Here is a 27,671-nt window from a genome sequence, read left to right on the forward strand (position 1 = left end):
CATGGTCCAATATTCACACTAAACACACCACTTACAATGAAGCAATGTATTGGTTATGTGTAGCAGAAAGCATCACTATTGACTTCCTGAGACCAAGGAGGAGCACAGTTTCCTGTGAAATACCTAGGCTTTTCTGCATCAGTGGTATTGATGGTGCTACTTGAGTGTGTTGTGTTGAACGATATGGGTGGAACTTCCACTTACCGACTCATGCATTCTGAGCGGTCCTGTTAAGGTCATTTGGTAGAGAGCATGGCAACGCCAAGTTGGTGGGTTCGATTCCCGGCACCACCCATACGAATAATGTAAGACTGTAAGACTCTTTTGATAAAAGAGTCTGCTAAATGGTATATCATTATATACGTTATGCTAGTGTGGATATTAGAACATAACCTCTCAATAGGCTGAACCCTGACCCCTTGCCCTGGTCATCTGTGACATACCCATCTCCAGGAACTCATTGAAGAGGCTGAAAGAGTTCACGTCGTTGAGACGGTAGTTTCTTAGCCAATCACTGAGCTTGCAGATCTCACACAGCTCTTCCCACCGATTGGTCTGTTGGTCTGCCTTCTTGTAACAGTGGGGACACTTCCTCTGTAGCTTCTTAGTCCTCCGCCTCTTTAGCCACCTGTTGAACCAGCTGTACACAGAGACAGGAAACAGCTCTGAATGATGGACCTGGGCACTCCAATTGGACAGACCATTCAGTATAGGGTCCTGGTCTGGTTTAGTAGGAGCTCTGCCAACCCCTGACCACACACAGATCCTTGGTCTTTACTTTATGTATGTCCTGTTTCATTCATGTCTAACCCAAATCTGTTCATAACAATAAGATATGTAAATCAACTTTCCCTCATCAACATACACTGCAGCGATGTACTTGTGTTGATGTAGACTTACGGGCCTCAGAACTAAGTGATGTACTTGTGTTGATGTAGACTTACGGGCCTCAGAACTAAGTGATGTACTTGTGTTGATGTAGACCTACGGGCCTCAGAACTAAGTGATGTACTTGTGTTGATGTAGACTTACGGGCCTCAGAACTAAGAGATGTACTTGTGTTGATGTAGACTTACGGGCCCCCGAACTCAAAGACGTTGCTGATGGTTTGTTTCAGAACCATAATGATGGCCATCTGGATGAAAAGGTCTGTGAGGCAGCCACTGGGGTGGCACTGCATGGGGACGAGACAGGAACAACATACAGCATTTAGCATCAGGTACATTTCTACTCCCATTTCAACCATATTTGTGAAGGATAATCAAATTGTTAGAAATGTTTCAGGATTCCTCACCTCCTCCAACCTCCACTTCCCTGCTATCCGCACGTAGCCACCGGGGTGTCCATTTATCCTGAGAAGAGCAACCAACATGTCACTACTCTTAACATCGTCCAACATGTCACTACTCTTAACATCGTCCAACATGTCACTACTCTTAACCAACATGTCACTACTCTTAACATCGTCCAACATGTCACTACTCTTAACATCGTCCAACATGTCACTACTCTTAACCAACATGTCACTACTCTTAACATCGTCCAACATGTCACTACTCTTAACATCGTCCAACATGTCACTACTCTTAACTAACATGTCACTACTCTTAACCAACATGTCACTACTCTTAACATCGTCCAACATGTCACTACTCTTAACCAACATGTCACTACTCTTAACCAACATGTCACTACTCTTAACATCGTCCAACATGTCACTACTCTTAACCAACATGTCACTACTCTTAACTTCGTCCAACATGTCACTACTCTTAACTAACATGTCACTACTCTTAACCAACATGTCACTACTCTTAACTAACATGTCACTACTCTTAACATCGTCCAACATGTCACTACTCTTAACTAACATGTCACTACTCTTAACCAACATGTCACTACTCTTAACCAACATGTCACTACTCTTAACTAACATGTCACTACTCTTAACCAACATGTCACTACTCTTAACATCGTCCAACATGTCACTACTCTTAACTAACATGTCACTACTCTTAACACCGTCCAACATGTCACTACTCTTAACTAACATGTCACTACTCTTAACACCGTCCAACATGTCACTACTCTTAACTAACATGTCACTACTCTTAACCAACATGTCACTACTCTTAACCAACATGTCACTACTCTTAACATCGTCCAACATGTCACTACTCTTAACTAACATGTCACTACTCTTAACCAACATGTCACTACTCTTAACCAACATGTCACTACTCTTAACCAACATGTCACTACTCTTAACATCGTCCAACATGTCACGACTCTTAACTAACATGTCACTACTCTTAACCAACATGTCACTACTCTTAACACCGTCCAACATGTCACTACTCTTAACCAACATGTCACTACTCTTAACCAACATGTCACTACTCTTAACATCGTCTAACATGTCACTACTCTTAACATCGTCCAACATGTCACTACTCTTAACCAACATGTCACTACTCTTAACCAACATGTCACTACTCTTAACATCGTCCAACATGTCACTACTCTTAACTTCGTCCAACATGTCACTACTCTTAACCAACATGTCACTACTCTTAACATCGTCCAACATGTCACTACTCTTAACTAACATGTCACTACTCTTAACCAACATGTCACTACTCTTAACATCGTCCAACATGTCACTACTCTTAACCAACATGTCACTACTCTTAACAACATGTCACTAACATGTCACTACTCTTAACCAACATGTCACTACTCTTAACCAACATGTCACTACTCTTAACCAACATGTCACTACTCTTAACATCAAACATGTCACTACTCTTAACATCGTCCAACATGTCACTACTCTTAACCAACATGTCACTACTCTTAACCAACATGTCACTACTCTTAACCAACATGTCACTACTCTTAACATCGTCCAACATGTCACTACTCTTAACCAACATGTCACTACTCTTAACCAACATGTCACTACTCTTAACATCGTCAACATGTCACTACTCTTAACCGTCCAACATGTCACTACTCTTAACCAACATGTCACTACTCTTAACCAACATGTCACTACTCTTAACATCGTCCAACATGTCACTACTCTTAACCAACATGTCACTACTCTTAACCAACATGTCACTACTCTTAACATCGTCCAACATGTCACTACTCTTAACATCGTCCAACATGTCACTACTCTTAACCAACATGTCACTACTCTTAACCAACATGTCACTACTCTTAACATCGTCCAACATGTCACTACTCTTAACCAACATGTCACTACTCTTAACCAACATGTCACTACTCTTAACATCGTCCAACATGTCACTACTCTTAACTAACATGTCACTACTCTTAACCAACATGTCACTACTCTTAACATCGTCCAACATGTCACTACTCTTAACCAACATGTCACTACTCTTAACATCGTCCAACATGTCACTACTCTTAACATCGTCCAACATGTCACTACTCTTAACCAACATGTCACTACTCTTAACCAACATGTCACTACTCTTAACCAACATGTCACTACTCTTAACATCGTCCAACATGTCACTACTCTTAACCAACATGTCACTACTCTTAACCAACATGTCACTACTCTTAACATCGTCCAACATGTCACTACTCTTAACCAACATGTCACTACTCTTAACTTCGTCCAACATGTCACTACTCTTAACTAACATGTCACTACTCTTAACCAACATGTCACTACTCTTAACTAACATGTCACTACTCTTAACATCGTCCAACATGTCACTACTCTTAACTAACATGTCACTACTCTTAACCAACATGTCACTACTCTTAACCAACATGTCACTACTCTTAACTAACATGTCACTACTCTTAACTAACATGTCACTACTCTTAACCAACATGTCACTACTCTTAACATCGTCCAACATGTCACTACTCTTAACTAACATGTCACTACTCTTAACACCGTCCAACATGTCACTACTCTTAACTAACATGTCACTACTCTTAACACCGTCCAACATGTCACTACTCTTAACTAACATGTCACTACTCTTAACCAACATGTCACTACTCTTAACCAACATGTCACTACTCTTAACATCGTCCAACATGTCACTACTCTTAACTAACATGTCACTACTCTTAACCAACATGTCACTACTCTTAACATCGTCCAACATGTCACTACTCTTAACATCGTCCAACATGTCACTACTCTTAACACCGTCCAACATGTCACTACTCTTAACCAACATGTCACTACTCTTAACCAACATGTCACTACTCTTAACATCGTCCAACATGTCACTACTCTTAACACCGTCCAACATGTCACTACTCTTAACCAACATGTCACTACTCTTAACCAACATGTCACTACTCTTAACCAACATGTCACTACTCTTAACATCGTCCAACATGTCACTACTCTTAACCAACATGTCACTACTCTTAACCAACATGTCACTACTCTTAACTAACATGTCACTACTCTTAACCAACATGTCACTACTCTTAACTAACATGTCACTACTCTTAACATCGTCCAACATGTCACTACTCTTAACTAACATGTCACTACTCTTAACCAACATGTCACTACTCTTAACCAACATGTCACTACTCTTAACTAACATGTCACTACTCTTAACTAACATGTCACTACTCTTAACCAACATGTCACTACTCTTAACATCGTCCAACATGTCACTACTCTTAACTAACATGTCACTACTCTTAACACAACATGTCACTACTCTTAACTAACATGTCACTACTCTTAACACCGTCCAACATGTCACTACTCTTAACTAACATGTCACTACTCTTAACCAACATGTCACTACTCTTAACCAACATGTCACTACTCTTAACATCGTCCAACATGTCACTACTCTTAACTAACATGTCACTACTCTTAACCAACATGTCACTACTCTTAACATCGTCCAACATGTCACTACTCTTAACATCGTCCAACATGTCACTACTCTTAACACCGTCCAACATGTCACTACTCTTAACCAACATGTCACTACTCTTAACCAACATGTCACTACTCTTAACATCGTCCAACATGTCACTACTCTTAACATCGTCCAACATGTCACTACTCTTAACTTCGTACAACATGTCACTACTCTTAACCAACATGTCACTACTCTTAACCAACATGTCACTACTCTTAACATCGTCCAACATGTCACTACTCTTAACATCGTCCAACATGTCACTACTCTTAACCAACATGTCACTACTCTTAACATCAACATGTCACTACTCTTAACATGTCACTACTCTTAACCAACATGTCACTACTCTTAACATCGTCCAACATGTCACTACTCTTAACCAACATGTCACTACTCTTAACCAACATGTCACTACTAACCAACATGTCACTACTCTTAACATCGTCAACATGTCACTACTCTTAACTAACATGTCACTACTCTTAACATCGTCAACATGTCACTACTCTTAACTAACATGTCACTACTCTTAACCAACATGTCACTACTCTTAACATCGTCAACATGTCACTACTCTTAACTAACATGTCACTACTCTTAACATCGTCCAACATGTCACTACTCTTAACTAACATGTCACTACTCTTAACCAACATGTCACTACTCTTAACCAACATGTCACTACTCTTAACCAACATGTCACTACTCTTAACATCAACATGTCACTACTCTTAACTAACATGTCACTCCAACATGTCACTACTCTTAACACCGTCCAACATGTCACTACTCTTAACCAACATGTCACTACTCTTAACCAACATGTCACTACTCTTAACATCGTCCAACATGTCACTACTCTTAACACGTCCAACATGTCACTACTCTTAACCAACATGTCACTACTCTTAACCAACATGTCACTGTCACTACTCTTAACATCGTCCAACATGTCACTACTCTTAACATCGTCCAACATGTCACTACTCTTAACATCGTCAACATGTCACTACTCTTAACCAACATGTCACTACTCTTAACATCGTCCAACATGTCACTACTCTTAACCAACATGTCACTACTCTTAACCAACATGTCACTACTCTTAACATCGTCCAACATGTCACTACTCTTAACCAACATGTCACTACTCTTAACCAACATGTCAACATGTCACTACTCTTAACATCGTCCAACATGTCACTACTCTTAACCATGTCACTACTCTTAACATGTCACTACTCTTAACCAACATGTCACTACTCTTAACATGTCACTAACAACATGTCACTACTCTTAACTTCGTCAACATGTCACTACTCTTAACACAACATGTCACTACTCTTAACCAAACATGTCACTACTCTTAACATCGTCCAACATGTCACTACTCTTAACCAACATGTCACTACTCTTAACCAACATGTCACTACTCTTAACATCGTCCAACATGTCACTACTCTTAACTAACATGTCACTACTCTTAACCAACATGTCACTACTCTTAACATCAACATGTCACTACTCTTAACACCGTCCAACATGTCACTACTCTTAACCAACATGTCACTACTCTTAACCAACATGTCACTACTCTTAACCAACATGTCACTACTCTTAACACGTCCAACATGTCACTACTCTTAACCAACATGTCACTACTCTTAACCAACATGTCACTACTCTTAACATCAACATGTCACTACTCTTAACCAACATGTCACTACTCTTAACCAACATGTCACTACTCTTAACTAACATGTCACTACTCTTAACCAACATGTCACTACTCTTAACTAACATGTCACTACTCTTAACATCGTCCAACATGTCACTACTCTTAACTAACATGTCACTACTCTTAACCAACATGTCACTACTCTTAACCAACATGTCACTACTCTTAACTAACATGTCACTACTCTTAACTAACATGTCACTACTCTTAACCAACATGTCACTACTCTTAACATCGTAACATGTCACTACTCTTAACTAACATGTCACTACTCTTAACACCGTCCAACATGTCACTACTCTTAACTAACATGTCACTACTCTTAACACCGTCAACATGTCACTACTCTTAACCAACATGTCACTACTCTTAACCAACATGTCACTACTCTTAACCAACATGTCACTACTCTTAACATCGTCAACATGTCACTACTCTTAACTAACATGTCACTACTCTTAACAACATGTCACTACTCTTAACATCGTCCAACATGTCACTACTCTTAACATCGTCCAACATGTCACTACTCTTAACACCGTCCAACATGTCACTACTCTTAACCAACATGTCACTACTCTTAACCAACATGTCACTACTCTTAACATCGTCCAACATGTCACTACTCTTACACCATCCAACATGTCACTACTCTTAACCAACATGTCACTACTCTTAACCAACATGTCACTACTCTTAACCAACATGTCACTACTCTTAACATCGTCCAACATGTCACTACTCTTAACCAACATGTCACTACTCTTAACATCGTCCAACATGTCACTACTCTTAACTAACATGTCACTACTCTTAACCAACATGTCACTACTCTTAACTAACATGTCACTACTCTTAACATCGTCCAACATGTCACTACTCTTAACTAACATGTCACTACTCTTAACCAACATGTCACTACTCTTAACCAACATGTCACTACTCTTAACTAACATGTCACTACTCTTAACTAACATGTCACTACTCTTAACCAACATGTCACTACTCTTTAACATCGTCCAACATGTCACTACTCTTAACCAACATGTCACTACTCTTAACACCGTCCAACATGTCACTACTCTTAACTAACATGTCACTACTCTTAACCGTCAACATGTCACTACTCTTAACATCTTAACCAACATGTCACTACTCTTAACCAACATGTCACTACTCTTAACATCGTCCAACATGTCACTACTCTTAACTAACATGTCACTACTCTTAACCAACATGTCACTACTCTTAACATCAACATGTCACTACTCTTAACATCGTCCAACATGTCACTACTCTTAACAACATGTCACTACTCCAACATGTCACTACTCTTAACCAACATGTCACTACTCTTAACATCAACATGTCACTACTCTTAACATCGTCCAACATGTCACTACTCTTAACATCGTCCAACATGTCACTACTCTTAACATCGTACAACATGTCACTACTCTTAACCAACATGTCACTACTCTTAACCAACATGTCACTACTCTTAACATCGTCCAACATGTCACTACTCTTAACATCGTCCAACATGTCACTACTCTTAACCAACATGTCACTACTCTTAACATCGTCCAACATGTCACTACTCTTAACTAACATGTCACTACTCTTAACCAACATGTCACTACTCTTAACATGTCACTCCAACCAACATGTCACTACTCTTAACCAACATGTCACTACTCTTAACCAACATGTCACTACTCTTAACATCGTCCAACATGTCACTACTCTTAACATCGTCCAACATGTCACTACTCTTAACCAACATGTCACTACTCTTAACATCGTCCAACATGTCACTACTCTTAACTAACATGTCACTACTCTTAACCAACATGTCACTACTCTTAACATCGTCCAACATGTCACTACTCTTAACTAACATGTCACTACTCTTAACACCGTCCAACATGTCACTACTCTTAACTAACATGTCACTACTCTTAACCAACATGTCACTACTCTTAACCAACATGTCACTACTCTTAACCAACATGTCACTACTCTTAACATCATCCAACATGTCACTACTCTTAACTAACATGTCACTACTCTTAACCAACATGTCACTACTCTTAACACCGTCCAACATGTCACTACTCTTAACCAACATGTCACTACTCTTAACCAACATGTCACTACTCTTAACATCGTCCAACATGTCACTACTCTTAACATCGTCCAACATGTCACTACTCTTAACTTCGTCCAACATGTCACTACTCTTAACCAACATGTCACTACTCTTAACCAACATGTCACTACTCTTAACATCGTCCAACATGTCACTACTCTTAACTTCGTCCAACATGTCACTACTCTTAACATCGTCCAACATGTCACTACTCTTAACCAACATGTCACTACTCTTAACATCGTCCAACATGTCACTACTCTTAACTAACATGTCACTACTCTTAACCAACATGTCACTACTCTTAACATCGTCCAACATGTCACTACTCTTAACCAACATGTCACTACTCTTAACATCGTCCAACATGTCACTACTCTTAACTTCGTCCAACATGTCACTACTCTTAACCAACATGTCACTACTCTTAACCAAAATGTCACTACTCTTAACATCGTCCAACATGTCACTACTCTTAACCAACATGTCACTACTCTTAACCAACATGTCACTACTCTTAACTTCGTCCAACATGTCACTACTCTTAACTTCGTCCAACATGTCACTACTCTTAACTTCGTCCAACATGTCACTACTCTTAACATCGTCCAACATGTCACTACTCTTAACCAACATGTCACTACTCTTAACCAACATGTCACTACTCTTAACATCGTCCAACATGTCACTACTCTTAACTAACATGTCACTACTCTTAACCAACATGTCACTACTCTTAACATCGTCCAACATGTCACTACTCTTAACACCGTCCAACATGTCACTACTCTTAACCAACATGTCACTACTCTTAACCAACATGTCACTACTCTTAACATCGTCCAACATGTCACTACTCTTAACCAACATGTCACTACTCTTAACATCGTCCAACATGTCACTACTCTTAACATCGTCCAACATGTCACTACTCTTAACCAACATGTCACTACTCTTAACATCGTCCAACATGTCACTACTCTTAACCAACATGTCACTACTCTTAACCAACATGTCACTACTCTTAACCAACATGTCACTACTCTTAACATCGTCCAACATGTCACTACTCTTAACCAACATGTCACTACTCTTAACCAACATGTCACTACTCTTAGACATGTCACTACTCTTAACATCGTCCAACATGTCACTACTCTTAACTTCGTCCAACATGTCACTACTCTTAACTTCGTCCAACATGTCACTACTCTTAACATCGTCCAACATGTCACTACTCTTAACCAACATGTCACTACTCTTAACATCGTCCAACATGTCACTACTCTTAACCAACATGTCACTACTCTTAACCAACATGTCACTACTCTTAACCAACATGTCACTACTCTTAACATCGTCCAACATGTCACTACTCTTAACCAACATGTCACTACTCTTAACCAACATGTCACTACTCTTAACCAACATGTCACTACTCTTAACATCGTCCAACATGTCACTACTCTTAACTTCGTCCAACATGTCACTACTCTTAACTTCGTCCAACATGTCACTACTCTTAACATCGTCCAACATGTCACTACTCTTAACTAACATGTCACTACTCTTAACCAACATGTCACTACTCTTAACATCGTCCAACATGTCACTACTCTTAACCAACATGTCACTACTCTTAACCAACATGTCACTACTCTTAACCAACATGTCACTACTCTTAACATCGTCCAACATGTCACTACTCTTAACCAACATGTCACTACTCTTAACCAACATGTCACTACTCTTAACCAACATGTCACTACTCTTAACATCGTCCAACATGTCACTACTCTTAACATCGTCCAACATGTCACTACTCTTAACCAACATGTCACTACTCTTAACATCGTCCAACATGTCACTACTCTTAACCAACATGTCACTACTCTTAACTAACATGTCACTACTCTTAACCAACATGTCACTACTCTTAACATCGTCTAACATGTCACTACTCTTAACATCGTCCAACATGTCACTACTCTTAACATCGTCCAACATGTCACTACTCTTAACATCGTCCAACATGTCACTACTCTTAACCAACATGTCACTACTCTTAACATCGTCCAACATGTCACTACTCTTAACATCGTCCAACATGTCACTACTCTTAACATCGTCCAACATGTCACTACTCTTAACCAACATGTCACTACTCTTAACATCGTCCAACATGTCACTACTCTTAACCAACATGTCACTACTCTTAACCAACATGTCACTACTCTTAACCAACATGTCACTACTCTTAACATCGTCCAACATGTCACTACTCTTAACATCGTCCAACATGTCACTACTCTTAACCAACATGTCACTACTCTTAACTTCGTCCAACATGTCACTACTCTTAACCAACATGTCACTACTCTTAACCAACATGTCACTACTCTTAACATTGTCCAACATGTCACTACTCTTAACATCGTCCAACATGTCACTACTCTTAACATCGTCCAACATGTCACTACTCTTAACCAACATGTCACTACTCTTAACATCGTCCAACATGTCACTACTCTTAACATCGTCCAACATGTCACTACTCTTAACCAACATGTCACTACTCTTAACATCGTCCAACATGTCACTACTCTTAACATCGTCCAACATGTCACTACTCTTAACCAACATGTCACTACTCTTAACATCGTCCAACATGTCACTACTCTTAACCAACATGTCACTACTCTTAACCAACATGTCACTACTCTTAACCAACATGTCACTACTCTTAACATCGTCCAACATGTCAATACTCTTAACACCGTCCAACATGTCACTACTCTTAACCAACATGTCACTACTCTTAACAAACATGTCACTACTCTTAACCAACATGTCACTACTCTTAACATCGTCCAACATGTCACTACTCTTAACATCGTCCAACATGTCACTACTCTTAACATCGTCCAACATGTCACTACTCTTAACCAACATGTCACTACTCTTAACATCGTCCAACATGTCACTACTCTTAACCAACATGTCACTACTCTTAACCAACATGTCACTACTCTTAACCAACATGTCACTACTCTTAACATCGTCCAACATGTCAATACTCTTAACACCGTCCAACATGTCACTACTCTTAACCAACATGTCACTACTCTTAACAAACATGTCACTACTCTTAACCAACATGTCACTACTCTTAACATCGTCCAACATGTCACTACTCTTAACATCGTCCAACATGTCACTACTCTTAACCAACATGTCACTACTCTTAACCAACATGTCACTACTCTTAACCAACATGTCACTACTCTTAACATCGTCCAACATGTCACTACTCTTAACCAACATGTCACTACTCTTAACATCGTCCAACATGTCACTACTCTTAACACCGTCCAACATGTCACTACTCTTAACCAACATGTCACTACTCTTAACCAACATGTCACTACTCTTAACCAACATGTCACTACTCTTAACCAACATGTCACTACTCTTAGACATGTCACTACTCTTAACCAACATGTCACTACTCTTAACACCGTCCAACATGTCACTACTCTTAACATCGTCCAACATGTCACTACTCTTAACTTCGTCCAACATGTCACTACTCTTAACATCGTCCAACATGTCACTACTCTTAGACATGTCACTACTCTTAGACATGTCACTACTCTTAACTTCGTCCAACATGTCACTACTCTTAACTTCGTCCAACATGTCACTACTCTTAACTTCGTCCAACATGTCACTAACATGTCACTACTCTTAGACATGTCACTACTCTTAACTTCGTCCAACATGTCACTACTCTTAACTTCGTCCAACATGTCACTACTCTTAACATCGTCCAACATGTCACTACTCTTAACCAACATGTCACTACTCTTAACATCGTCCAACATGTCACTACTCTTAACATCGTCCAACATGTCACTACTCTTAACTTCGTCCAACATGTCACTACTCTTAACATCGTCCAACATGTCACTACTCTTAACTTTGTCCAACATGTCACTACTCTTAACATCGTCCAACATGTCACTACTCTTAACATCGTCCAACATGTCACTACTCTTAGACATGTCACTACTCTTAACATCGTCCAACATGTCACTACTCTTAACATCGTCCAACATGTCACTACTCTTAACTTCGTCCAACATGTCACTACTCTTAACTTCGTCCAACATGTCACTACTCTTAACATCGTCCAACATGTCACTACTCTTAACATCGTCCAACATGTCACTACTCTTAGACATGTCACTACTCTTAGACATGTCACTACTCTTAGACATGTCACTACTCTTAACTTCGTCCAACATGTCACTACTCTTAGACATGTCACTACTCTTAGACATGTCACTACTCTTAGACATGTCACTACTCTTAACATCGTCCAACATGTCACTACTCTTAACATCGTCCAACATGTCACTACTCTTAACCAACATGTCACTACTCTTAACATCGTCCAACATGTCACTACTCTTAACCAACATGTCACTACTCTTAACTTCGTCCAACATGTCACTACTCTTAACTTCGTCCAACATGTCACTACTCTTAACCAACATGTCACTACTCTTAACCAACATGTCACTACTCTTAACTCCGTCCAACATGTCACTACTCTTAACTTCGTCCAACATGTCACTACTCTTAACTTCGTCCAACATGTCACTACTCTTAACTCCGTCCAACATGTCACTACTCTTGACATCGTCCAACATGTCACTACTCTTAGACATCGTCCAACATGTCACTACTCTTAGACATGTCACTACTCTTAACCAACATGTCACTACTCTTAACATCGTCCAACATGTCACTACTCTTAACATCGTCCAACATGTCACTACTCTTAACCAACATGTCACTACTCTTAACCAACATGTCACTACTCTTAACCAACATGTCACTACTCTTAACATCGTCCAACATGTCACTACTCTTAACTCTATTGACAAAGTGTTATATGCACACCTATGTTTTATTCAGCTGCTCGGGGAGTGAAATCTGATCAACAAAAAGGAAGAAACTCCAGCACACCGTTGATCTTTAGGATGCTCCACAAACAATGTATTGGAACTCAAACCTCTCAGGCTGTTTCTGTCTCTTCTCTACGTTCATCAACCACTCTTCATCATACCAGATGATTAGACTGTGGAGGTCTCACCTGCCCAGGAAGAAGGCAACGTAGAAGAGAGAGGAGAAGAGGGTGAAGAACTGGAAGGTAAACATCTTGACGGTGAAGCTTCTCTCAGAGGCAGCAAACGACTGATTCTCCTCTGAAAGACAAACCAAATGTGTAAATCGTAACTACACCACAAGATGACAGTCTAACAAAGTAACTATCGAAAGGCAGTCCCCCTCCAGGATTCTTGCGATTCTGTGATCGCAAAATGTTTTGCAAAACCAACAATTCCCCGCATATTATGCGAGGTTTACAAATTTGACAAATCACGGAACTATTTCCGCATAATATGATTTAATCAAGCCACACGTCAACAAACCTTTTCCCTCCATCAGAGCATCAAAATATCTGAATTCCGCAGCAAATCAAGCCTTTTTTTTGCACGCAAATAATCACAAAAACTCCCCGCGAACTGAAAAGTACTTTGAATCATGTAAAATGTCACCAACCTATATCGCAGAGTTTCAGCGACACAATCCTGTTGACCTACAAGAAGAAGAATACAGTGGGATGAAGGGTCACTTTTAAAAAGGGTAACATTACTAGCAGGATTACAGACAGGGAAATAGCCATGGGGCCACACTCAACTGATCAAATCTGTACACACACACACACACACACACACACACACACAAACAGACACACACAGTCACACACACAGACACACACACACACACACACACACACACACACACACACACACACACACACACACACACAGTGTGTACCCGTGTCATGATGGTGATGGTGAAGTAGTGTAGCACTGCTCCTAGTATCACAGCGGCCGTGTTGGAGTGGTCACTCAGGAACTCCCATGATCCTTCAGCCAACATCACCGTGGCAACCACCCGGAACACCACCAGGGCATGGGCCAGGCCGATGATCAGCAGCAGCTATGAAGACATTCTCTTTAGGAAATACTGCTCAGAACTGTCCCTGTACGGAGCTGTCTTGATACTGCTCAGAACTGTCCCTGTACGGAGCTGTCTTGATACTGCTCAGAACCGTCCCTGTACGGAGCTGTCTTGATACTGCTCAGAACTGTCTCAATAAGGAGCTGTCTTGATACTGCTCAGAACTGTCCCTATAAGGAGCTGTCTTGATACTGCTCAGAACTGTCTCAATAAGGAGCTGTCTTGATACTGCTCAGAACTGTCCCTGTACGGAGCTGTCTTGATACTGCTCAGAACTGTCCCTGTACGGAGCTGTCTTGATACTGCTCAGAACTGTCTCAATAAGGAGCTGTCTTGATACTGTTGTGAACTGTCCCTATAAGGAGCTGTCTTGATACTGCTCAGAACTGTCCCAATACTGTTCTGAACTGTCCCTATAAGGAGCTGTCTTGATACTGCTCAGAACGGTCCCAATACTGCTCAGAACTGTCCCAATACTGCTCAGAACTGTCCCTATAAGGAGCTGTCTTGAGATGAAGCCAGATTCATCTTTAGACCATAAGTTGTGGGCCAGATGTGCCTTTCAAACTGGTTTCAAACAAGCCGTCTGTAAAAAAAAAAATGCACTCACTATAAGAGTGACCAGGATGAGGACCAGGGTGCTGCGTAGGTAGGAGTGCTTGTGTTCCTTAGGCGCACATTCTGCATTGTTCACTATGTCCAGGATCAGCTCCTCCTACAGATAGGGGAACATAGGGTTATTATAACACCCCCACCAGTTTCACAGGGCCCTATTCCAAGGGGTTCGGTCAGGACATGTACATATACAGATTATTTTTTAATTATTATTATTTTTTTATCTGATTTTTTTTTTTTTAAGATCAGAAAACAAAAGTTGACCATAAAGAGAATGTGTTTAGTGGGACCATACCTCCTCCTCACACCAGTCGAACACCTTCCATTTACATGTATAGGAGGCTCTGTGTCGTTTCCAGAACTCCAGGAACAAGGTGGCTGGAGAAACAACGACAGCAGTATTGTATCTCAGCGCTAAAACCACAACATATCTGTAAGGTACTACCATAAGCAAGACTACCCCATAATAACATATATGTAAGGTACTACCATAAGCAAGACTACCCCATAATAACATATATGTAAGGTACTACCATAAGCAAGACTACCCCATAATAACATATCTGTAAGGTACTACCATAAGCAAGACTACCCCATAATAACATATATGTACTAAGCAAGACTACCCCATAATAACATATATGTAAGGTACTACCATAAGCAAGACTACCCCATAATAACATATATGTAAGGTACTACCATAAGCAAGACTACCCCATAATAACATATATGTAAGGTACTACCATAAGCAAGACTACCCCATAATAACATATCTTTAAGGTACTACCGTGTGCAAGACTACCCCATAATAACATATATGTAAGGTACTACCATAAGCAAGACTACCCCATAATAACATATATGTAAGGTACTACCATAAGCAAGACTACCCCATAATAACATATCTTTAAGGTACTACCGTGTGCAAGACTACCCCATAATAACATATCTGTAAGGTACTACCGTGTGCAAGACTACCCCATAATAACATATATGTAAGGTACTACCGTGTGCAAGACTACCCCATAATAACATATATGTAAGGTACTACCGTGTGCAAGACTACCCCATAATAACATATCTGTAAGGTACTACCGTGTGCAAGACTACCCCATAATAACATATATGTAAGGTACTACCGTGTGCAAGACTACCCCATAATAACATATCTGTAAGGTACTACCGTGTGCAAGACTACCCCATAATAACATATCTTTAAGGTACTACCGTGTGCAAGACTACCCCATAATAACATATCTGTAAGGTACTACCGTATGCAAGACCACCCCATAATAACATAAAAACAACAACATGGGAGATATTTTAAAGACATTGATAGAATGATCCTAGCCTGGTCCCAGATCTGTGTCTGCTATCTGGCCAACACCTTGTCACTCATTGTCACACCGAACGTCAAGACAATTCCAAGAGTTTAGCAAGAGAGCAGAAACAAACTGGTAACCAATGATTCCTATTAGTACAGGTGTAGGATCTTAATTTGTTGCTGGGAATTTTCAGATGAGAAATGCAGATGAGCTTCGTAATTTACATAAATTCAATGAAAACCCACACTAACACATGGTTATATTAACAGTATTCCACTTTTCATGTAACTTCATTTTGACCCGAACCACAGATCAAGCAACATTATCGACTTAACGTTTAAAATCCTTTTTTGCTGCAAGATTATTTAGTTGCAACAATACAGGTCAAATTGAGATCCTACATCTGGGGTTTTCTCAGCACTGAAAATATAACATGTCTTTTGGGAACTACTGGAGTATATAGGACTCACCCCATACTGCCATGAACATAGTAGACATATATTTAAGGTAATACCATATGTATAGACTCACCCCATACTGCTATGAACATAGTAGACATATATTTAAGGTAATACCATAGGTATAGACTCACCCCATACTGCCATGAACATAGTAGACATATATTTAAGGTAATACCATAGGTATAGACTCACTCCATACTGCCATGAACATAGCAAACATAACCGTCCCCTCGTTGTCAAATAGGATGCTGACCTGTAGAGAAAGAGACCACACGTGTTAGAAACCACATATTTCTTGTAGCAACAACACACGCACACCAGTTGTGGGTTTGGTGTCGAAAGAAGGATGCATAGACAGAAAAAGAACCTTATACCTACTGTCAAAATATGGTGGTGGATATTTGATTTAATGGGTCTTTTTTGTTGTTGTTGTTGTTGCTTCCACTGGTCAACGTCATCATGAACTCTACCAAGCACCACGGACATTTTAGCCCCAAATAAACCTGCTTGCCTCTTCCAGTAGGCTGAAACCTTTGGCCGCAAGTGGATCTTCCAGCAAAGACAAAAGCCCCCAAGCACACATCAAAAATCTATGAAGAACATTTTGCAATGGCCATCTCAGTCTTCAGACTTGAAGCCCATTGAAAACATGGGGGTTTGAATTGAAAAAGGCAGTCAGTCCATAAGCACAAACTGAAGGGAATCCAGCCTCTGGAAAGATTCATTCTAAGATCCCTCTCACAATGTGAAAGAAAAAAATAGGGCAGACAGAGTGGGAGGGTCGTCACGTCTCCAATCTCGTTAAAAAAATAGGGCAGACAGAGTGGGAGGGTCGTCACGTCTCCAATCTCGTTAAAAAATAGGGCAGACAGAGTGGGAGGGTCGTCACGTCTCCAATCTCGTTAAAAAATAGGGCAGACAGAGTGGGAGGGTCGTCACGTCTCCAATCTCGTTAGAAAATAGGGCAGACAGAGTGGGAGGGTCGTCACGTCTCCAATCTCGTTAGAAAATAGGGCAGACAGAGTGGGAGGGTCGTCACGTCTCCAATCTCGTTAGAAAATAGGGCAGACAGAGTGGGAGGGTCGTCACGTCTCCAATCTCAGAAAAAAAAAAATTCTCGAAAAAAAGAATATAATATTTACCTATCCTTTTGAGAAATTGTTTCTATTACTTGTTTAACAAAATATCATTCACCGAGCAATTGGAGCATACAATATAGCTTAGTAATTTGTAGCATTTATTTCACCCACAAATTTTTGCTAATCTTTGTGAAGGGCGGCAATAACTTGAGGTTACTGTATTTAAATATTGTGGTTTCTGCTAAACGGGCTAATCCTTTCCACATTTTTTCTTTTTTTAACTAGGCAAGTCAGTTAAGAACAAATTCTTATTTTCAATGACGGCCTAGGAACAGTGGGTTAACTGCCTGTTCAGGGGCAGAACAACAGATTGTACCTTGTCAGCTCAGGGATTTGAACTTGCAACCTTTTGGTTACTAGTCCAACACTCTAACCACTAGGCTACCCTGAATCTGACATGAAGTTTCCTCTGTAATCACATGGTAATAAGCTTTCAAAAATAAAATAGACCCGCTCCAATTTGACTCACCCCAACAGAACCACAGATGATGAAATTTCTATTGCACTCCACACTGCCCTTTCCCACCTGGACAAAAGGAACATCTACGTGAGAATGCTGTTCATTGACTTCAGCTCAGCGTTCAACACCATAGTGCCCTCAAAGCTCATCACTAAGTTAAGGACCCTGGGACTAAACACCTCCCTCTGCAAATGGATCCTGGACTTCCTGACGGGCTGCCCCCAAGTGGTGAGGGTAGGTAACATCACATCCGCAACACTGATCCTCAACACGGGGGCCCCTCAGGGGTGCGTGCTCAGTCCCCTCCTGTACTCCCTGTTCACTCATGACTGCACGGCAAGGCACGACTCCAACAGCATCAAGTTTGCAGACGACACAACAGTGGTAGGCCTGGTCACCAACAACGACGAGACAGCATATAGGGAGGAGGTCAGAGACCTGGCCGTGTGGTGCCAGGACAACAACCTCTCCCTCAACGTGATCAAGACAAAGGAGAAGGAGAAAAGGAGGACCGAGCACGCCCCCATTCTCATCGACGGGGCTGCAGTGGTGACATCACCAACAAACTCTCATGGTCCAAACACACTAAGACAATCGTGAAGAGGGCACGACAAAGCCTATTCCCCCTCAGGAGACTGAAAAGATTTGGCATGGGTCCTCAGATCCTCAAAAGGTTCTACAGCTGCACCATCGAGAGCATCCTGACTGGTTGCATCACTGCCTGGTATGGAAACTGTTCGGCCCCCGACCTCAAGGCACTACAGAGGGGAATGCGTACGGCCCTGAAGAGACTATAGATGATAGAGTGGACCAGAGTGGTGGTAGCCCACCACCAAGCAAGCAGGCCAGATGGGAGAAGCAACAGAGTACACCTGTACGTGAGAACAGAGTCTGAGGAGGTGTTTGATGAGCTCATGCCCAACACCCCAACTCTGAAAGACCTGAGACAAGTCATTTCTGAAAGTACTATACTGCAGTAGTAGTAATAGTATAACACAGTAGTAGTAATACTATACTGCAGTAGTAGTAATAGTATAACACAGTAGTAGTAAAAGTATAATGCAGTAGTAGTAATACTATACTGCAGTAGTAGTAATAGTATAATGCAGTAGTAGTAATACTATACTGCAGTAGTAGTAATAGTATAACACAGTAGTAGTAAAATTATAATGCAGTAGTAGTAATACTATACTGCAGTAGTAGTAAAAGTATAATGCAGTAGTAGTAATAGTATAATGCAGTAGTAGTAATAGTATAATGCAGTAGTAGTAATAGTATAATGCAGTAGTAGTAATAGTATAATGCAGTAGTCTGCCTGTTAGTTCACAGCCTGATGTATTGTGTAACCACAGAATTCTTATCCACTGTGCTAAAACCACTTAGTTTCAGATAAACCCTGTCAACATCTTTCCGTTGAGTTTTTACATTTTTCTTTGTACGTTTTTCCAACATTTCAACATTGCTCTAGCTCCTGTAAAATGGATCGATCTTACAGACAGTGAGCCACGTGGCTGTGGCTTGCTACTGTATATAAAGCAGGCAGACAGGCATCAAGACATTCAGTTACTGTTGTATTAAACGGTAGAATGGGCAAAACTAGTGACCTAAGCGACTTTGAGCGTGGTCTGATCGTCGGTGACAGGTGCACCGGTTCCAGTATCTCAGAAACTGCTGCCCTCCTGGGCTTTTCACGCCCGACTTGTCGAGTTGTATTGTTTTTCGAAGAAAATATATATTTTTTACTAATGAGAGAGTGAGCGCGTGAGTGAGTGGATGAGAGCATGAGCGCGTGAGTAAGTGAGCGCATGACTGAGTGAGTGAGTGAGTGAGCGCATGAGTGAGTGAGTAAGTGAGCGCATGAGTGAGTGAGTGAGTGAGAGTGTGAGTGAGCACATGAGTGAGTGAGTGAGCGCATGAGTGAGTGAGTGAGCGCGTGAGTGAGTGAGCACGTGAGTGAGTGAGTGCGTGCGTGAGCGCGTGACTGAGTGAGCGCGTGAGTGAGTGAGTGAATGCGTGCGTGAGTGAGCGCGTGAGTGAGTGAGCGCGTGAGCGAGTGAGTGAGTGAGTACGTGAGTGAGGGCGTGAGTGAGTGAGCGTGTGAGTGAGTGCGTGAGTGCGTGTGAGTGAGTGAGTGCGTGCGTGAGCGCGTGAGTGAGTGAGCGCGTGAGCGAGTGAGTACGTGAGTGAGGGCGTGAGTGAGTGAGCGTGTGAGTGAGTGCGTGAGTGCGTGCGTGCGTGAGTGAGGGCGTGAGTGAGTGCGTGAGTGAGCACATGAGTGAGTGCGTGAGTGAGTGCGTGAGTGAGTGCGTGAGTGAGTGAGCGCGTGACTGAGTGAGCGCGTGAGTGAGTGAGTGAATGCGTGCGTGAGTGAGCGCGTGAGTGAGTGAGCGCGTGAGCGAGTGAGTGAGTGAGTACGTGAGTGAGGGCGTGAGTGAGTGAGCGTGTGAGTGAGTGCGTGAGTGCGTGTGAGTGAGTGTGTGCGTGAGCGCGTGCGTGAGTGCGTGAGCGCGTGAGTGAGTGAGTGAGTGAGTGCGTGAGTGCCTACCTTGGCGTAAAGGCAGGTATCGCTGAGTAGCCACACTTTGCATCTCTTGTCACACAGAGGACACATGATCGTGTTCGACTCACACACCTCCTTTCTACAAGAAAAAACATTATTAACCAGGTGGATGGTGATTACATAGTAATATTACACACACAGTCCACACACACACACACACACACACACACACACACACACACACACACACACACACACACACATAAGTGGCGAGGTCTTGTAGAAAGCCAGCGCGTAGAGGAAGACAATGACCCCTAACAGAGCTGCAGGGAGCAACAGAAGGGTGTACCAGCCCAGCCAGAGGTAATAGAGGGCCACCTTCTCTCCAAAGTAGTTCCTGACAGGGACAAGATAAAGACAGATAGGTGTCAAGATCTAGACAGACAGGTGTCGAGGTAAAGACACAGGTGACAAGATAAAGACAGACAGGTGTCAAGATAAAGACAACTAATCTGTCATCACTGATGGGTTGGCCCTGGAGACAGACCTAACTAATCTATCATCACTGATGGGTTGGCCCTGGAGACAGACCTAACTAATCTAACATCACTAATGGGTTGGCCCTGGAGACAGACCTAACTAACCTGACATCACTGATGGGTTGGCCCTGGAGACAGACCTAACTAATCTAACATCACTGATGGGTTGGCCCTGGAGACAGACCTAACTAACCTGACATCATTGATTGGTTGTCCCCGGAAACAGGCAGTCCATCTGGCCCAACTTTTCCTCAGTTCCTTCTGGGTTTTTCTCTGAAAGCACGAGCACAAAGTCAGGGACAAGAATCATTCAAATACACACACACGTGTGCGCATACACACATGCGCGCATACATACACACACGCACGCACGCATGACTCAATGTATTAGCATAACAAATGTTTTGACATTTTCAAAAATGAATCATCACATGGACAAACAGATACTCAGTGTGTGTGTGTGTAAATGTCAGTTAACAAGAACAGAGGTGTCCTCCTCAGACAGTGAATAAATACTATGTTTTAACTCGGAGGGTGTCTCAGTAGTCTCTCAGTACGCAGAGAAACAGAGGAAAACAATGATATCGCTTCAACCTTTAGAGTCTTTATGGCAGCCATTCATTCACATACCTTTGACACAGAAACGTATTTTCCATCAGTAGTAGTGTGTAGTGGGTAGTGTCTAGTGGGCAGTGGGCAGTGTCTAGTGGGCAGTGTCTAGTGGGCAGTGTCTAGTGGGCAGTGTCTAGTGGGCAGTGGGTAGTGGGCAGTGGGTAGTGGGCAGTGGGTAGTGGGCAGTGGGTAGTGTCTAGTGGGCAGTGGGTAGTGTGTAGTGGGTAGTGTCTAGTGGGCAGGGGGTAGTGTCTAGTGGGCAGTGTCTAGTGGGCAGTGGGTAGTGTCTAGTGGGTAGTGTCTAGTGGGCAGTGTCTAGTGGGCAGTGGGTAGTGTGTAGTGGGTAGTGTCTAGTGGGCAGTGTCTAGTGGGCAGTGGGTAGTGTGTAGTGGGTAGTGTCTAGTGGGCAGTGTGTAGTGTCTAGTGGGTAGTGGGCAGTGTCTAGTGTCTAGTGGGCAGTGTGTAGTGGGCAGTGTATAGTGGGTAGTGTCTAGTGGGTAGTGTGTAGTGGGTAGTGTCTAGTGGGTAGTGTCTAGTGGGCAGTGTCTAGTGGGCAGTGTCTAGTGGGTAGTGTCTAGTGGGCAGTGGGTAGTGTCTAGTGGGTAGTGGGTAGTGTCTAGTGGGCAGTGGGTAGTGTCTAGTGGGCAGTGTCTAGTGGGTAGTGTCTAGTGGGCAGTGTCTAGTGGGCAGTGGGTAGTGTCTAGTGGGCAGTGTCTAGTGGGCAGTCGGTAGTGTGTAGTGGGTAGTGTCTAGTGGGCAGTGTCTAGTGGGCAGTGGGTAGTGTCTAGTGGGTAGTGTCTAGTGGGCAGTGTCTAGTGGGCAGTGGGTAGTGTGTAGTGGGTAGTGTCTAGTGGGCAGTGTCTAATGGGCAGTGGGTAGTGTCTAGTGGGTAGTGTGTAGTGTCTAGTGGGTAGTGGGCAGTGTCTAGTGGGCAGTGTCTAGTGGGCAGTGTCTAGTGGGCAGTGTATAGTGGGTAGTGGGTAGTGTCTAGTGGGTAGTGTCTAGTGGGTAGTGTCTAGTGGGCAGTGTCTAGTGGGCAGTGTCTAGTGGGTAGTGTCTAGTGGGCAGTGGGTAGTGTCTAGTGGGTAGTGTGTAGTGGGTAGTGTCTAGTGGGCAGTGGGTAGTGTCTAGTGGGCAGTGTGTAGTGGGTAGTGTATAGTGGGTAGTGTCTAGTGGGCAGTGTCTAGTGGGCAGTGTGTAGTGTCTAGTGGGTAGTGTGTAGTGGGTAGTGTCTAGTGGGCAGTGGGTAGTGTCTAGTGGGCAGTGTGTAGTGGGTAGTGTATAGTGGGTAGTGTCTAGTGGGCAGTGGGTAGTGTGTAGTGGGTAGTGTCTAGTGGGCAGTGGGTAGTGTCTAGCGGGCAGTGTCTAGTGGGCAGTGGGTAGTGTGTAGTAGGTAGTGTCTAGTGGGCAGTGGGTAGTGTCTAGTGGGCAGTGTCTAGTGGGCAGTGGGTAGTGTGTAGTGGGTAGTGTGTAGTGGGTAGTGTCTAGTGGGCAGTGTCTAGTGGGCAGTGGGTAGTGTGTAGTGGGTAGTGTGTAGTGGGTAGTGTCTAGTGGGTAGTGTCTAGTGGGTGGGTAGTGTGTAGTGTGTCTAGTGGGCAGTGTCTGTAGGGGTAGTGTCTGTGTAGTGGGTAGTGTCTAGTGGGCAGTGTCTAGTGGGCAGTGGGTAGTGTGTAGTGGGTAGTGTGTAGTGGGTAGTGTCTAGTGGGCAGTGTCTAGTGTGTAGTGGGTAGTGTCTAGTGGGCAGTGTGTAGTGGGTAGTGGGTAGTGTGTAGTGTGTAGTGGGCAGTGTCTAGTGTGTAGTGGGTAGTGTCTAGTGTGTAGTGGGTAGTGTCTAGTGGGCAGTGGGTAGTGTGTAGTGGGTAGTGTCTAGTGGGCAGTGGGTAGTGGGTAGTGTGTAGTGGGCAGTGTCTAGTGTGTAGTGGGTAGTGTCTAGTGGGCAGTGTATAGTGGGTAGTGTGTAGTGGGTAGTGTCTAGTGGGCAGTGTATAGTGGGTAGTGGGTAGTGGGTAGTGTCTAGTGGGCAGTGGGTAGTGTGTAGTGGGTAGTGTCTAGTGGGCAGTGGGTAGTGTGTAGTGGGCAGTGGGTAGTGTCTAGTGGGTAGTGTGTAGTGGGTAGTGTCTAGTGGGCAGTGGGTAGTGTGTAGTGGGTAGTGTCTAGTGGGCAGTGGGTAGTGTGTAGTGGGTAGTGTCTAGTGGGTAGTGTCTAGTGGGCAGTGTCTAGTGGGCAGTGGGTAGTGTGTAGTGGGTAGTGTCTAGTGGGCAGTGTATAGTGGGTAGTGGGTAGTGTGTAGTGGGTAGTGTCTAGTGGGCAGTGGGTAGTGTGTAGTGGGTAGTGTCTAGTGGGCAGTGGGTAGTGTGTAGTGGGTAGTGTCTAGTGAGCAGTGGGTAGTGGGTAGTGTCTAGTGGGTAGTGTGTAGTGGGTAGTGTCTAGTGGGCAGTGGGTAGTGTGTAGTGGGTAGTGTCTAGTGGGCAGTGGGTAGTGTGTAGTGGGTAGTGTCTGTCTAGTGGGCAGTGGGTCTAGTGTGGGTAGTGGTAGTGGGTAGTGTCTGTAGTGGGTAGTGTCTGTGTAGTGGGCAGTGTCTAGTGGGCAGTGGGTAGTGTGTAGTGGGTAGTGTCTAGTGTGGGTAGTGTGTAGTGGGTAGTGTCTAGTGGGCAGTGGGTAGTGTGTGTCTAGTGGGTAGTGTGTAGTGGGCAGTGTCTAGTGGGCAGTGTCTAGTGGGCAGTGGGTAGTGTGTAGTGGGTAGTGTCTAGTGGGTAGTGTGTAGTGGGCAGTGGGTAGTGGGTAGTGTCTAGTGGGTAGTGTCTAGTGGGTAATGTGTAGTGGGTAGTGTCTAGTGGGCAGTGTCTAGTGGGCAGTGGGTAGTGTCTAGTGGGTAGTGTCTAGTGGGCAGTGGGTAGTGGGTAGTGTCTAGTGGGCAGTGGGTAGTGTCTAGTGGGCAGTGGGTAGTGTCTAGTGGGCAATTTATTTATTTATTTCACCTTTATTTAACCAGGTAAGCAAGTTGAGAACAAGTTCTCATTTACAATTGCGACCTGGCCAAGATAAAGCAAAGCAGTTCGACACATACAACGACAGAGTTACACATGGAGTAAAACAAACATACAGTCAATAATACAGTAAAAAAAACAAGTCCATATACAATGTGAGCAAATTAGGTGAGAAGGGAGGTAAAGGCAAAAAAGGCCATGGTGGCAAAGTAAAAACAATATAGCAAGTAAAACACTGGAATGGTAGTTTTGCAATGGAAGAATGTGCAAAGTAGAAATAAAAATAATGGGGTGCAAAGGAGCAAAATAAATAAATAAATTAAATACAGTTGGGAAAGAGGTAGTTGTTTGGGCTAAATTATAGGTGGGCTATGTACAGGTGCAGTAATCTGTAAGATGCTCTGACAGTTGGTGCTTAAAGCTAGTGAGGGAGATAAGTGTTTCCAATTTAAGAGATTTTTGTAGTTCGTTCCAGTCATTGGCAGCAGAGAACTGGAAGGAGAGGCGGCCAAAGAAAGAATTGGTTTTGGGGGTGACTAGAGAGATATACCTGCTGGAGCGTGTGCTACAGGTGGGAGATGCTATGGTGACCAGCGAGCTGAGATAAGGGGGGACTTTACCTAGCAGGGTCTTGTAGATGACATGGAGTCAGTGGGTTTGGCGACGAGTATGAAGCGAGGGCCAGCCAACGAGAGCGTACAGCTCGCAATGGTGGGTAGTATATGGGGCTTTGGTGACAAAACGGATTGCACTGTGATAGACTGCATCCAATTTGTTGAGTAGGGTATTGGAGGCTATTTTGTAAATGACATCGCCAAAGTCGAGGATTGGTAGGATGGTCAATTTTACAAGGGTATGTTTGGCAGCATGAGTGAAGGATGCTTTGTTGTGAAATAGGAAGCCAATTCTAGATTTAACTTTGGATTGGAGATGTTTGATATGGGTCTGGAAGGAGAGTTTACAGTCTAACCAGACACCTAAGTATTTGTAGTTGTCCACGTATTCTAAGTCAGAGCCGTCCAGAGTAGTGATGTTGGACAGGCGGGTAGGTGCAGGTAGCGATCGGTTGAAGAGCATGCATTTAGTTTTACTTGTATTTAAGAGCAATTGGAGGCCACGGAAGGAGAGTTGTATGGCATTGAAGCTTGCCTGGAGGGTTGTTAACACAGTGTCCAAAGAAGGGCCGGAAGTATACAGAATGGTGTCGTCTGCGTAGAGGTGGATCAGAGACTCACCAGCAGCAAGAGCGACCTCATTGATGTATACAGAGAAGAGAGTCGGTCCAAGAATTGAACCCTGTGGCACCCCCATAGAGACTGCCAGAGGTCCGGACAGCAGACCCTCCGATTTGACACACTGAACTCTATCAGAGAAGTAGTTGGTGAACCAGGCGAGGCAATCATTTGAGAAACCAAGGCTGTCGAGTCTGCCGATGAGGATGCGGTGGTTGACAGAGTCGAAAGCCTTGGCCAGATCAATGAATACGGCTGCACAGTAATGTTTCTTATCGATGGCGGTTAAGATATCGTTTAGGACCTTGAGCGTGGCTGAGGTGCACCCATGACCAGCTCTGAAACCAGATTGCATAGCAGAGAAGGTATGGTGAGATTCGAAATGGTCGGTAATCTGTTTGTTGACTTGGCTTTCAAGACCTTAGAAAGGCATGGTAGGATAGATATAGGTCTGTAGCAGTTTGGGTCAAGAGTGTCCCCCTTTGAAGAGGGGATGACCGCAGCTGCTTTCCAATCTTTGGGAATCTCAGATGACACGAAAGAGAGGTTGAACAGGCTAGTAATAGGGGTGGCAACAATTTCGGCAGATAATTTTAGAAAGAAAGGGTCCAGATTGTCTAGCCCGGCTGATTTGTAGGGGTCCAGATTTTTCAGCTCTTTCAGAACTTCAGCTGAATGGATTTGGGAGAAGGAGAAATGGGGAAGGCTTGGGCGAGTTGCTGTTGGGGGTGCAGTGCTGTTGACCGGGGTAGGAGTTGCCAGGTGGAAAGCATGGCCAGCCGTAGAAAAATGCTTATTGAAATTCTCAATTATGGTGGATTTATCAGTGGTGACAGTGTTTCCTATCTTCAGTGCAGTGGGCAGCT

General features: G+C 43.0%; 1 protein-coding gene across 1 annotated transcript in view; it reads right to left on the reverse strand.

The window, feature by feature from the left end:
• Positions 1-27,671, reverse strand: part of LOC115127385 (anoctamin-9) — a 47,973-nt gene that overhangs the window by 4,840 nt on the left and 15,462 nt on the right. The window contains exons 7-18 of the mRNA XM_065002933.1: positions 22,168-22,247; positions 21,698-21,832; positions 21,481-21,574; positions 17,529-17,589; positions 15,846-15,928; positions 15,546-15,650; positions 14,750-14,914; positions 14,471-14,507; positions 14,004-14,115; positions 1,295-1,352; positions 1,077-1,174; positions 444-640 (exon numbers count right to left, since the gene is read on the reverse strand). Coding sequence (XP_064859005.1) covers positions 444-640; positions 1,077-1,174; positions 1,295-1,352; positions 14,004-14,115; positions 14,471-14,507; positions 14,750-14,914; positions 15,546-15,650; positions 15,846-15,928; positions 17,529-17,589; positions 21,481-21,574; positions 21,698-21,832; positions 22,168-22,247 — 1,225 coding nt within the window. The remainder of the gene's footprint in view (positions 1-443; positions 641-1,076; positions 1,175-1,294; positions 1,353-14,003; positions 14,116-14,470; positions 14,508-14,749; positions 14,915-15,545; positions 15,651-15,845; positions 15,929-17,528; positions 17,590-21,480; positions 21,575-21,697; positions 21,833-22,167; positions 22,248-27,671) is intronic.

This window comes from Oncorhynchus nerka, linkage group LG17 (assembly GCF_034236695.1).
Source record: "Oncorhynchus nerka isolate Pitt River linkage group LG17, Oner_Uvic_2.0, whole genome shotgun sequence".
NCBI classification, from domain to species: Eukaryota; Metazoa; Chordata; class Actinopteri; order Salmoniformes; family Salmonidae; genus Oncorhynchus; species Oncorhynchus nerka.